We start from the raw sequence: 14434 nt of genomic DNA, 5'->3' as shown, positions 1-14434 counted from the left end.
CTGTATCACTTAAACTAGCACTTATTTTCCCTGTTTGTTTTCCAAGGAGTTGATGGTTTCCTAAGTCTGTAACCTAGAAAACCAGTGTTGATGTATCCATTGATATGTATTCATTGACCAGTGTTGGTATTCGATGACTTCAAAGCACTTTTGTACGTCACTCTGGATAAGGGCGTCTGGCAAATGTCATAAATGTAAAATGTAAAAATAAATGAAACAAAACAGAAACAATGCCCTGAGGAAACACACAGTAACACAAGCTCAGGGTGAATCTGGTTTCACCTATTCATTTATTCGTATGTTTGTTTGTTTACATGAATATAATAACCTTTATTCTGGCTACAATATTTAATAGGCGTTTATTTCAGCCTGTATAGCTTTCCGAATAAGACCGTTACAAATCCGTAATCATCACAAATACACACTGCCAGGAAAAACTAATCACATTTTATTTGCAGATGAAAACAACTTTAATAGGAGATCTGATTTTGGAGCTGTCATTATTCTCATAAGAACATCAGTTATCAGTCATCAGAACCATCTGATTTCTCGATGACCTTCCTCATCCAGGGGCGCATACGGAACAAATGAGTGTAAAATCCGTATTTCCCATCACGGTCACAGCCTTCACCCCATGAAACGATACCAATCTGGTACCAGCGATTGTCACCAGGATTCTGCAGGGGGTTTATAGATTTCAGTTGGATTTGCTATGTGAGTCAAACACAAAAAAAATAATAAGAAAAAAAAGAATGTCTTCTCTTACCTTCATCACAAAAGGTCCACCACTGTCTCCCTCACAGGAATCACCTCTTTTATTATCTTCAGGTTTATAACCTAGAATAATCACAAGAATAACAGGATAAATCTCACTGCATTATTAATATCATGAAGCCATTTGTATAGATTCTGAAGTTTTCTTCTGTAAGATGTAGCAGAATATGATTTGAACTCATGATCGTTTGGATCCCCGCACCTGCACAGAACATGTTGTCTGTAATGCGGATGCTGGTGGATTTGCGGCAGGTTTCTTGGTCCACGATGGGCAAATGGATCTGCTGCAGCATGGCTGGAAGGTTTTGTGGGTTGGATGTCCATGCCTCTTTCAGGTTCCCCCAGCCTGTCACACGACCCTTGTAGCCGTCTGCAATCAAACTACAAACAAAAGTAAAGAGTGAAGCTCTCATTTTCTTCATATTATGCACAAATGATCCATCTGTAAATTTTTAATTTCTGATTCCAGTAAAGTTTATTGTGTTGTTTATGGTGGAATCATACGAGGTAAAAAAAAAAAAAAGTGTCTCACCTGTTTACGATCTGTTTGGTGGGAAGGCAGATGGGGAAGATGTAATTGGTGAAGGAGACAGGTTTCTTCATGTGCAGGAGAGCAATGTCTCTGTTCAGATTCTCTTTCCAGTTATACTTAGGATGGACGATGATATCATCGATCGCGACAATCTTCTCTGTACCTCTCTCATACCTAATATCACAGAGAAAGTAAAACAGAGTATTATAAAATGACGTGTCTTAATTCTTCAATCTGTAGCTTTTAATCACTTACTGTTATTGCTTAAAAATATTTTTAAGACAGATTATTTTGAGAAATGATTTACAGCCTATATCATCACAAACACATTATACAAAAAAATCCCAGAATTGCCATGAAAGCCAACAATCTACTCATGTTAGTATAGTCAGTAAGTACAAGTGCACAAGGCTTTAATTCTGAGCATGTCGTTTATGCAGACTATGTAGTATTTGAGTGCTACTTGTTTACCTCGATGAGTCAATACGTCATGAATGTTATTTTAACGGCATAATAATTACAATGAGCTTACTTGGCCCGCTCATGTTTCCCAAGTCGCACAAGAAGGTCATCGATTGTGAAGTTTTTGCCCCATGGTGGGTAAAGGATGCAGTGGGCAGCGGTGAGGATCCAGACATCGCTGATCAAACTGGCTCCACATAGCAGCTCCTGAGGATTACGCTTGTACAGCATCACTTGCCTGTCAATCACAACACACACACCAAATATGAATCAAGTACCATAGCATGGACCTTGCAATAATGACAAAAAACACTTTCTACAACTATGAGCAAGATGCTTCCGTTACCATGGTGCACTTCCTACTTCAGCAGTCTCTCCGTTTACAATCCGCTTTTCATAGGATTTGATGAGCTCAATTTCCGTCGCATCTCCTTTGTTTAGCTTCTCGAACAAGGGTCGCTCACCACATTCTGGGGTGAAGATAAAAACAATCAACACAACATTTATAAGATAAAATTATGCAATAAGATAAGAAGATTTACAAAATCCATTGACAGCCTGATGGCATTTCTACTTAGAACATGTCAATTCAGAATTCCAAAGAAAAAAATTAGCCGACTTTTATTGGACTAGAGAACAGCCACGTGAGTTAAAAGGTGTGTAACTTTTCACTTTGTACACATCGAGCCACATGTATACAGGTAAACTGTCCCAAAAGATGGAGAAAGACAGCTTCTTGTCTCTTCTGTCACAGTGAGGGTTTTTAAATATATTTTGTTAGTGACTTTTTTAGTGAAACGCTAGAATCACCAAACAATGACTATGGAGCTGCAGTCAAGGAAACACTCCTGAGCAAACTCCGCTAGTAGACGGGCCTTGTATGTTTGTACGATAAAGCTTTTATGACCTTTGTAACTTCAGAACAAATTTCTAAAGGTGAAAATTGCCTTTATCTTATACTTATGATTACCCAAGAGCTTAGTGTTGGATCTCGCCTTTGTGGCGGAGAACCTTAAGAAGAAGCGTTTATTTTTGTCACGTCTTCATTACAGCACAGTGAAATTCTTTCTGCACATATCCCGACTTTGTAAATCGGCGTCGGAGTGCAGAGCGGGTTAAGTGCCTTGCTCAAGGGCCCAACAGTGGCAGCTTGGCAGTGCTGGGGCTTGAATCCTGATCTATTCCGATCAACAACCCAGAGCCTTAAACACTTGAGCTACCACTACTCCTTAAAAAGGTCCATCCGCTAACCTAAATCTGAAATGGATGTTTTTAAAACAAAAAAAGAAGTAAGTAGTAAGTAGAGTGAGTCCCCTATTTATTGTAACTACTGTATACTTTGCATAGTGATTGTGTTTGAAGATCTTGGATTGGAAGATTGTGTTTGAAGATCTTACCCAATTCTCCTTGGCCAAAGAAGCGAGCGTCAAAGAAATTGTCCCTTTTTACTCCAACAGTTCTTTGTTGAATACTACTTTTGTCTACCTCCTCTTCTACAGGAGCATCTGAAAGACAAATAAGCAAAGGCTGCATTTGTATTTTACCGATTTGTATTATGATTAGGAAAATAATTAGAGAATAAAATCACAAGATGACAACAAAAATGTATAAAAAATAGTATTTTGGGCCTTAACCTACCACAGAGTACCAAATCACAGTAGCCTATGGTGATGTTTTCTGCCTGCTTCACATAGCACCACGGTCCCTCCATGTCTCCATCCGGGTTCCTGCAGTAGTTTTTCAACAGGATGACCTCTGGCTTGAAACCCTTACCCACACTCAGAGCTTTCACTTTGGGAAGGTTCCAGTCTAGGCAGGTGTGGCCATGCAAAGTCACTGCCAGAGTTCCAGTGTAGCTCTCCCCAATGCCCTGTAAACAGTTGTCTTGACGATCCTTCACCTCCTTTACTTGGACAGGGAGGACAGGCGTTGGTATCTTTTCACCTGTGTGATAAACAAACCCAGAACAATTCGTAAATAAATAACTGAGTGTATGGCAGTAAAAACACACAGATTATTATCCAAAAAATAATAATAATAAAATATGGCTAAGGTCAGGACAGCATTAATGTAGATTTTATTTGTGAAAACTGCACAGTATTATAATATATATATACGTATATATATATATATATATATATATATATATATATATATATATATATATATATATATATATATATATATATATATAAATGCAGTATTATATAATTACATTGAGCAACGAACGACCAATACAATAAAAGAAAAGAATCTATAATATACATTATGATTAAAATAAAAACTACTGAAAGGTTTTTAAATTTTTTTTGTCATGCCCCTGCCCCTAAACTGAAGGGCAATATCATTTTAATGAGATTATCTACAGTATAATATATATTGGTGTAAACTGGTTAATTCCTATGTTCCAATTACTGATATTTATTTCTGATACTGATATTTAATAAATTAATTGCACTACATCCACAGTTTAAATTAAAGAAATAATAACCCACAGTGTATTGTTAACTGTGAATAGTTACGAAGTTACCAGTTTAGAAGTGATTCAATGCATTTACACGTCTAGTACTAGCATATCGAATGCATTGTTTGTCGCAACATGGTGTTTTTAGAGTTTTTTATGAACCATAAGGCAAGAATGTGTTGTTATTTGCATTTACGGCATTCGGCAGATGTCCTTATCAAGAGCGACTTACTGTACATTTATCTCATTTATACAACTGAACAATTGAGGGTTAAGGGCCTTGCTTAAGGGCCCAGCAGTGGTAGCTTGGTAGTACAGGGAATCAAACTCTCAACTTTCTAATCACTAGTCCAAAGCCTTGACCACTGAGCTACCACATCATGATAACTAGCTAGTGACTCAATTTAAATTTCGAGTCTTTCTTGGGTCTAGGCGATGAACTGGTCCTAGGTTTAAAGGACCAATATGCACCTGCCCACTGAGAGATCTTATTAACCTTATTAAGCCACCCTGAAACTCCCTCACCTCAACTGTATTGTTTATATATCAGAGCCCCTCACACAGAGCATTAGGATTTGGGACATAACTTCTTTTAATTGAAAATTTAGTTTATTTAAATAAAGCTAACTGTTCACTCCGTTTGTCTTGATCCCAGACACAACTACCACTTCTCCTCCTTCCCCATTATTCCTCTTCTTGGTTTCTCTCTGCACCGTTCTCACAGCACTACTTCACTCAAAAATGAATGGTGCACACCATATTTAAATATGTATGAGGGCTATGATTGACTATTTAAGCAAGGTTGTAGTTGCTAACCAGACAGGAGAGGAGGACTTGTCACCTGCGCATGACCTGCAAGTCGAATGACGTGCAGATGTATGTATAGAAGGTTTAAATATATGACTAGTGTGCATGCATTTTTTTTCTTGTACACACTTTTTTCTCTGAAATCCACACAAAGATTTATAAATGAGGTCCCTGGTTGTTTGTTAAAGGCTTTCCAGGTTCCAGTGTTCAGTGCAGGATGATTTAAGTTCCATACCACATTTTGCTACTGCACATTTCTCTGTCCTGACGGTGGGGTCACTGGTGAAGCACCATGGTCCACCGACTCTCTTATCGGGATTCCTGCAGAAATTCTCTGGCAGGTTCAGCTCTGTTGTATTGAACTCACTGGAAATTGAAATGCATTAAAATGCAATTAATGAAATAAATAAACAAGAAGAGCGTTTGAAAAACAATATGACATAATAAAAGGCTTAACACACGGCTGAAGGTTTGGAGTGTCAAAATAAACCAAATAAATAAATAAATAAATAAATACATAAAATAAACAAACAAACAAACAAACAAATAAATACGTGATTCTGTGAGGGAAGTTGCTTTTCCAGTATTGGCACGGCTTTCCTGAGAGAGTGACATTGACATTACCTCTGTAGTGTTCACCAGTATTAATGTAGCAGAGACCTGTCAAGCACATACAAGGTTTAGATAAAAAGCACTGCTCTACTACCAGTAGTGTCCACACTAACCTAAATATCTATCTGTTTTTAAGTGTGTTTATTCCGGTTTATAGTTTAGTTTTCTTGTCAATTCATCAGGAAGTTAACCTTTACCTTTCTGATCTACACAAGTTTGAATTCCTCGGACACTGTCCACGTTCCGTTGTACCGTGGTGCCAGAACAAGCTGTAAGGCCACAGGAACATACATGAAATCAGTGCAAAAAGGGAAATAAAAGAAGGTAGAAGGACATATCCTGCTAATTCACTAAAGTTTGTTTCGCTATATAAAGCAAATGAAAGATTTAAAAAAGTCATTATATCATCTTATATCTCAAATATATACAGTATAACTCCATCTTAACCAGCCAAATGAAACCACAGCCATTAAGTCAAGATTTTTATACAAGTACACCATCAGCTGACATCATGCTAAATCACTCCCGTATTCTGTACGTCCTAGAATTACTGGAAATCTTGTCTGTTAATGTAGAAATCTTGATTTCCTGAATAAGCGATCGATATTTTAACACAGAAGTGTCTATTGTATGTATTTTTTTTTTTTTTTTCTGAAATGTATTTTTGAATGAATTTATAGATTATGGCGATGAGCTAGTCAGTTAGAATAGTGGTAATTTCACAGATCAATCTGAAAGACACGGTAAAAAATGTATGCTTGTTTTTAAATAGATAATGGATAGTTAAAAACAAGAAATGAATGCTAACCGTTCTTTGTAACAGTAACTAAACTGATGGTACAAGTAGACGATAATCCAAAAAATATTGGGGGGGAGGGGGGGGGAGTCCCAGGAATTGACTTGCCATGGATATATTGTACGTGAAAAATCATACAATCATATCAAATATTTTAAGTAATGATTTACCTAATAGTATAGTGAGAACTTATCGAAACTGGGACAGATTTAGTAATCACTCTGAAAAAAGGCTGATGCAGGTTTGAACTTTGGTCTTTGGTTCAATATCACATATTTACACAAAATGTTGTTTTGTGTTGACTCCTGTTTTAGAGAATCTTACCCAAGTACGTGTTCCAAAATGCAGCCTGAAGAACAGAGAAAACAAATGATTAAACTTAGTATAAGGTAAAATGCTCAAATTGTAGGAAACTATAATGATAAAACACTTCTGTGAGTACGACGAATACAAGAGAAATGTATATTCGAAACCCACTGCACTGGTAAAGTGTTGGGTTTAGATGAACCAGTTTAGACAGCAGCCGTGCCTACCGTTTTATCGTCGGCTTCAAACACCTCTCGAGCCTCCTCATGGTCACAGATCTCCTCAAAACATTCCCTTTTCAGATTCCCTTTCTTTACCTCTTCAAAATGTGAGTTTGCTCTCTTTGCACGGATTACCTGAGAAGCTCTCTTCTCTTCGATAAAAACTGCCAAAAAATAACAAGCGTCTCGTAACACTACTCGACAGACACTCACACGATCACTAGAAGCATGTGAGGATAATTTTATATAGAATACAGTATATACGTGTTATAAACTGTCTTACCATCATAGCAGAGCGTAAGCTGAAAAACTTGACTGAGAAAAAGTGTTAGAAGCAGAGGTGCTGGTACTGCTCCCATTCTTTATAGTGACAAAGGCTTACAATCCTGAAAAGCCCTGAAACATCACACAGAGCTGGACGACTGTTAACAAATCCCAGAAATCCTCCTCCTGCTGCTGCTCGAGTTAATATTGAACTACTGGAGTTCAAATAGAACAGAGATTATGTGTACGATGGAAGTCTGACTAGATCCATCTACACACGCTCATATCTCTCTAAACAGTGATTCAGCCGAGGTGTTCAGTACACTCTTAGTACACTTAGTGAGACTTTAATCATATATCGAGTCAGTTATCATTTTGACAAAACACTGTTGTCAGTTCACGTAAAAACAGTAGATATATTTCGAGTTGAATAACAACAGACACTGGTGCAGTTTATATATCTGAGGTCATTTTTATCAGCTAGTTTCTAATTCATTTAACTTGGGTATTAATTACCGGTGCTGCTTCTGTCAGACGTTCAATTTTAATAAAAGCTCATTTGGGTTTTGACTTCCATTAAATGGGGTTATAGGGTCAAGCCCTGAAAAGATGCATTTGATTGAAAAATATTGTGTCCTTCAGGGTTTTTGAATGGGCCAAATCAGAAAAAGCTCTATTTTGAACGAATCTGCTATGTAAGGCAAAATCAACACATATATTTAGAACTGAGTCTAGACATGATTTGAAAATGATTTGAAAAGAGTATATTTGTCAATAAATATAGTAAGGAATGAGGATGGCTAGGTGACGTGACAGTGGGGCTAATGAGAAGGTTTAAAAAATGTATGTATATAAACTGTCACAAACGAATCTTTCACTTTATAGCATTCCCAAACTTCTGACAATCAGTGTCTTCTTATCTAAATGAAAGAAATCTCCCAGAAATAAAGTACCAGTCGATTTATCTCTTAATGAAGGGTCTAAATCTGTTGCTTTTTTTATTTAGAGAATATTTAATACATTCAAACATTTGTAGATAAAGATACTCAAGATCTTCATGCAGTCTCAAGTGAGTTAAGATGAAAACTCTTTCAAGATTTTCATGCCGTCTCACTGACACCTCCTTGAGTTTGAGAATCTCTGCTCTACGTGATGGGTGGAACCTTTAAATACACAATTTGCAATTAATTCGACTAATTCGGAAATAACTGCATAGTTGGAACACTAATAAAAGTAACCACAGAGTCATTTTTCAGATGAGATTTGTTTGGTTCGCAGTGCTCGGATCTGGCACAAACAGTGATGACACAAGGTTCAGTGTACACATGAGTCAATATTTACTAATGTCTTTAAGTCAACTGCTTTTAGAATAACCTTCTAATGAAATGTCGTAACAAGTCACTGAGCATGAGAAAACATGACAGATGCAATATATTCAGTCATCAATACCCATCTCTATTTCAATGGTCTCTGCCACTGAGTTTAGTTCATCGTGACCTTGTATTACAACCACGTTACTGTTCTCGACCTGCTCTTCCACTGTATATTTAGTGTTCTCCTCCAGGTTTTCTGCTGGTATACACTTAGCATTAGCATCCGGCTGCTGTAAAACTATACACTCGGCAGTTGTTTCCTGTGTTTGAACCAGAATGCACTTTGTACTGTCAGTGGACACAACAATTTCTATAATGTCCTGACTAAGCTCCATCTGTTCCAAACCTGCTTCGTTTTCTGTAACAGAGTGAGGAGTCATCCTGTTATCCTGTAGATTGTGAACAAAAAACAAAGTTTGCTCCTTTTTCTGATTTCCTCCATCACCCTCCCATTGGTCGCTCTCTTTATGGTGTAATCTTCTAGGTCGCCCCCTAGTTGGTGCTGCGTGTCTGGTCTCTGAACAACCTGCGTGTACGCTCAGGTGGCGCTGTAGACTTTGCATCAACGTGTATCTGCTTCCACATACCTCACACTTGTATGGCTTTTCTTCTAGGTGTGACTTCATGTGCCTACGAAGCTTGGTTGCCATTGTGTACCCTTTCCCACAATCCTGGCACTTGAAGGGTCTGTCATCTGCATGCAAGCGCTCATGGGCCCGCAGTGTTTGTGGGTCCCGCAGTGCCTTGCCACATACAGGGCAGAGATATGCCTCACCTGTGTGGCAAATCAGGTGCCGCTTTAGCTCGGGTACCTGTGAGAAATGGAGCTCACAGTGTGGACACCCATAGGGTTTTTCGCCTGTGTGGAGGCGCAGGTGCCCTTGCAGGTTGTAACGCTGGCGGAAACGCTTGGCACAGTGCGGGCATGCATAAGGTCGCTCACCTGTGTGCAAACGCATGTGGGCCCTGAGAGAGTTCCGGTTGGCAAGTTCTTTGCTGCACTCTGGGCATTTGACCCTGGGGACCCATTTGGCCTCATGGACTACCTTGTGGGCATGCAGAGAAGGGCGACGCGCAAAACTCTTGCCACACACGTCACACACAAATGGCTTCTCACCTGTGTGTAGCACTTGGTGCTCCTTGAGGTCACGTTTCAGACCATAGCTCTTGTCACAATGCTCACACTTGTAAGGTCGCTGCCCTCTGTGCAAAAGTACATGGGCAAGATAACTCTCCTTGGATCTGTAGTGTTTCCCACACTCTGTACAAGCATATGGCTTCAACTCAGTGTGTGTGATCTTGTGCTTCTTTAAATGGCAAAGCTGGAAAAAACTTTTTCCACACTCATCACACTTGTATTTGCGTTCACGTGGATTCTCGATGTCTTCAGAACCCTCCTTTCCTCTTTGCACAGACCCTTCCTTGGGCATATCTTCTGAGTTAGCATTCTCTTTATAAACAGACATCTCTTGGCTTTCTTGTACATTTTCAGTTGTAGTCTGTTTGAGCTGAGAGTTTTCAGTAACAAGTGCAGCAATCTTACTTTTTTGCCTTTGTGACTGCTTGGTTAAACGCCTGCTTAATGAGTGAACTATGCGGGGTTTCTTTGCCAGTCGACAGCTGGCCCTCACGGCCACTTGAAGCTGCTCAGGTGGCTCTGCTAGCTCCAGTGCTGGGGCTGCAGCAACATTCTTCTCAGTACCACATGTATCCATCACTTCTTTCTCATGTACATTCCAATCTGCACTGCATCTCTTCAGTTTCGCTGTAAGCCATAAAAATGTCATATGTTAAAAGTAAACTGGTAAAAAAAAAAAAAAACGCACTTTAGACAAACACAAGATCAGACATAACATAAAAACCGCTCACAGGTGAAGTGAATAACACTGAATAACTTGTTAAAGTGGTATCTGTCATGGGGTGGGATATATTGGGAAGCAAGTGAACACTCAGTTCTCAAAGTTGATGTGTTAAGTGTAAAGATCTGGGTGACTAGGACAAGGCTAGACATCTGGGTCAGAGCATCTCCAAAGCAGCAGGTCTTTGTGGTGTTTCCTGGTATGCACTTATTAGTACCAAAAGTAGTCTAAAGGAGGAGAACCAGTAGAGCAACGGTGTCGTTGGGCATGAAGCCTAACCTGTCTGGTCTAATCAAAAAGAATAGCTGTGGCTCAAACTGCTGAAAATGTTAATGCTGACTATGAAAGACAGCTGTAAGAACACACGGTGCTTTGTGCATACAGTCCTGTGTATGGGGCTGTGAAGCTGCAGAGCAATCAGAGTGCCCATGCAGACTCCATGTCCTCCACCACCGAAAGAACCTACAATGGACATCAAATAATGATCAAAATTGGACCATGGAGCAATGGAAGAAGGTCGCAGGGTGCATGAGTAAAGATGGCAAGTGGACAGGTGTAGTGTAATGCTCTGGGTAATGTTCTGCTGGGAAAGATTAGGTCCTGGCATTCATTTGGAATCTACTTTGGTCTGCATCAATGTTTAAGTAGGAGGTACGTGTCCATTTCACCCCTTTATGGGAAGAGTATTCCCTAATGGCAGTGTCCTCCAAAACTTGGCCTCCAAATTCCCAGAATCGCAATCTGATCGAGCATCTGTGGGATGTGCTTGACAAACAAGTCAAATCCACGGGGGCTCCAACTCACAGCTTAAAGGACTTAAAGGATCTACTGCTAATGTCTTGGTGCCAGATAACAAAGCACAACTTCAGAGGTCTTGGGAAGTCCATGCTCGACAAGTCTCGACAAGTCTCGACAAGTCAGGGATGTTTTGGTGACACGAGAAAGACCTACATCATATTACAGGTGGTTTTTAATGTTATGGCTCAGTGTGTGTATGTGCCATAATTGTTCCTTTTCTTAACATTTTTATAACATGTCATGAAGCTGAGAATAGATGAGTGCGCAGTAGTGATGATCCATATCGACTCACAAGCTTCTGGATATTTATTTTAATGACATTTTTATCTAAACATATAAATAAAACTTTTAGATGAAATAGAACATATCTACATACCTTCCCCCTCAGAGTCCTGTGTAATATGAGCAGGCTTTAGCGACTCATCCTCTCTTGCCCTTTGTGGTGCTTCCTGATTGCAGAGTTCCCCAGTTGTGTTTACTACATAATTCTTCACAGGTTCATTCAGAATTTTTGGAACTTCTGGCCAGACCAGGAGCTCGGTTCCCTGACTGATGTCCTTACAGGTCTTGAAACACAATCTTCCATCCACCTCATGTACAATGACATTCCTCTGATCTTCATTCGGAGCACTACAAGCAAACCTGGACATGTTGATAATTAGTACGAGATGTCTTTGTGATAATTAGAACATTGTCTTTATTATTATTATTATTATTGAGTTTATTGCCAAACAATACACAGTATATGTAATTTGCTAAACATGATCAAGTTCAGACATCTTTCTTGTTGCATGAGACATGAGCATGTAGAATGCTGCTAATCTATTTGCTTTCAATGTGGGCTTTATTACTGTAACCCAAACATTGATATCATACCTCATCCAGTAGGTTCTGTCTGAAATTTGTCCTTTAGCTCTTTCTAGGCATCTACTCACTTCAGCTGTCTGAAACATGAGAAACCAATTGAAATTTTATTTTCCAGTTTATAGAAAGTTTTGTCATTAAATCTAAAAGGTAGCTTGTGTAAACAAATTATACCTCTTCTTTTCCTGCCACTTTGTCTAAATCTTCCAGCCCCAGAAGTGTTCCACTCTGTAAAGTCCATCCAACACACCACAACCCCATTTGCCCATCTTCAGCTAGAGAGGGTCCTAAAGTCAGTCCACGGGGTATTAACCCCAGCACGCTAAGAACGCATTCGTTCACACACTCCAGCAGACCTTCACGTGGAGTAGATGTAGCCACTAAAGGAAGAAGAATAAAATATGAGTATACTGTTTATATCCTGAGAACAGTTTCTCTCCATGTTCTCCCCAGTCTGCACGGGTTTCCTCGGGTTATTTTTATCTTTACTTGTGTTTTCCTTTTTATTCATGTCTTCTGAGAGTCAACAGATCTTTGTGGTCCTGACCAGCACAAAGCAGTTACTGTAGAAGAATCAATATGAACCAACAATAGAGGAGTTTTTCCATCTGGACTGAAAACCACTACACCTTCAAACTTATGACAAAAAAGCCAGAAAGATGATTTTAATCTGCACAGACACAATAAAAAGATGCACATTTGTTAAGATCAAACCTTTGTTTGTGTTAAACATTATGATGTCTGTAGAAGTGTTGTGAATACAAAGACATGAAATGATCAATGGTTTTATTTATATATATATACACACACATATATTGTAGAAATTAATTGAATAATTTAATTAGTATTTTAGGAGTAATTATGAGATGCTTTCACTTTGTTCGACTTTCTTTGTTCAAATGTAAGTAGTCCTAACAGCTAGGCCAAGATTATTGATGGAGTCAGAGAGTAGCGCGCATGCGCATATTGGTTCATCTCAGACTGCTTAGCTATACAGCTAGCTAACTTAATTCATTTAAAATATTTCAAACAGCTGAATAAGAAATAAGAACGCGTTGCAGTAGTTAATTGACGCGATTAATTATTGCGTATTATTTCATAGAAAGGAAATGGCGGTTAGTTTTTGCGGGGTTTTGTTTCACTAGCAGGCGGTTTGTTTGCTAACAACACCGACTTCCGGCTCTGAATATTTGACCTATTTAGTTTATTTACGTGTCAGTTTCAGCATGAGCGCAATGTTACTGTGTCCACTAACTGAGGGATGGGTTTCCACTCGAGTGTTTTCCTTTCAGCCGGCGAAACTCCGAGAAAATCACAGCGCTCCGAACAAAACCATATCCACAAACCGGAAGCCAGCTGCGTGTTGCTGGTGTTACAGCCTAACTCGTCCCCCTTTAACTTGTTCTGACGTTCAGTGAATGATGGCGACAAGCAGAAATGCAATAGAATTCACACGTTTCAGATATATTCAGAGCTTTTAGTCAGATAGTTAAAGAGTTTATACCTGGATGACACTATCTGACATGATGTTTCACATTTTCACATGACATTTCAAGTTCCAGTTAGTCCAGAATAAGGCAGCTAGAGTCCTGAAGATATCATTCTTATCCTATTTTACAAATTGCACTTGTTTACTTTTCAAATTGCATTTGTTATAAAATTCTATTACTAACCTGAAAGCACCGAATGGTTTCTCACCAAAGTACCTAAGCAAACTTTTGGTTTTTATTATCCGCAACACTCTTGTTTACTTTGTTAGTACCTCAAGCCTTTTCTTACAAACCCCTACAGTTATATGTCTCTGCAGAAGCATCCACTTTATTTCAACTGTCCCTCATTAAGTCTTAAGCTGTTTTATACTTAAAAAAAAAACATGTTTACACACACATCATAGTCAGTAGTGACCTATTTACATGGAATAATAGTGAACTGTAATATATCACACATTTGTTATTTTTGGTTGATTATCATTACAGGGCTCTCAAGTTTTGAAGACTTCCAACCCCCCAACCCCCAACCCCCTGAAAATAACAAAAAACAAAAACAAAACAATGGATGTGTTGTTGTGTATCACTGAACACAATTTAACCAAATACAAAGTTTATTTAATTTAGATTTATTCATTTGTGTGTGTGTGTGTTAGAGAGAGAGAGAGAGAGAGAGAGAGAGAGAGAGAGAGAGAGAGAGAGAGAGAGAGAGAGAGAGAGAGAGAGATTATGACTGGTGTTGTTTATTGTAAGTGTTTGTTGCCTTTTTTGACTCCTTTATCATTTGTAATGTTGCTCCCATTTAAAACAGTTCG

General features: G+C 38.8%; 2 protein-coding genes across 6 annotated transcripts; both read right to left on the bottom strand.

Moving 5' to 3' along the window:
• Positions 1-261: 261 nt before the first annotated feature.
• On the bottom strand, positions 262-7485 carry f2 (coagulation factor II (thrombin)). Its single transcript, XM_027133033.2, has 14 exons — positions 7258-7485; positions 6981-7138; positions 6772-6796; positions 5849-5920; positions 5594-5699; positions 5275-5405; positions 3407-3712; positions 3166-3273; positions 2115-2238; positions 1839-2006; positions 1307-1480; positions 977-1155; positions 767-837; positions 262-677 (listed from the first exon to the last, which is right to left on the bottom strand). The coding sequence occupies exons 1-14, from the start codon at positions 7331-7333 to the stop codon at positions 525-527; spliced, it is 1851 nt and encodes a 616-aa protein (XP_026988834.1). The 5' UTR covers positions 7334-7485; the 3' UTR covers positions 262-524.
• A 725-nt stretch (positions 7486-8210) lies between these two features.
• Positions 8211-13951, bottom strand: znf408 (zinc finger protein 408). 5 transcript variants are annotated; one of them, XM_047818365.1, is made up of 5 exons: positions 13806-13951; positions 12307-12512; positions 12145-12212; positions 11645-11910; positions 8211-10376 (listed from the first exon to the last, which is right to left on the bottom strand). In XM_047818365.1, the coding sequence occupies exons 2-5, from the start codon at positions 12391-12393 to the stop codon at positions 8674-8676; spliced, it is 2124 nt and encodes a 707-aa protein (XP_047674321.1). In that variant the 5' UTR covers positions 12394-12512; positions 13806-13951; the 3' UTR covers positions 8211-8673. The 5 variants fall into 5 exon arrangements, with proteins under 5 accessions (XP_047674321.1, XP_047674320.1, XP_026988833.1 ...); XM_047818364.1 differs by lacking the exon at positions 13806-13951 and adding an exon at positions 13388-13546; XM_027133032.2 differs by lacking the exon at positions 13806-13951 and adding an exon at positions 13345-13522.
• Between the last annotated feature and the right edge of the window lie 483 nt (positions 13952-14434).

Source organism: Tachysurus fulvidraco, chromosome 1 (assembly GCF_022655615.1).
Source record: "Tachysurus fulvidraco isolate hzauxx_2018 chromosome 1, HZAU_PFXX_2.0, whole genome shotgun sequence".
Taxonomy (NCBI): Eukaryota; Metazoa; Chordata; class Actinopteri; order Siluriformes; family Bagridae; genus Tachysurus; species Tachysurus fulvidraco.
The sequence above is the reverse complement of the archived record's forward strand: the minus strand, read 5'-3'. Positions and strand labels throughout refer to the sequence as shown.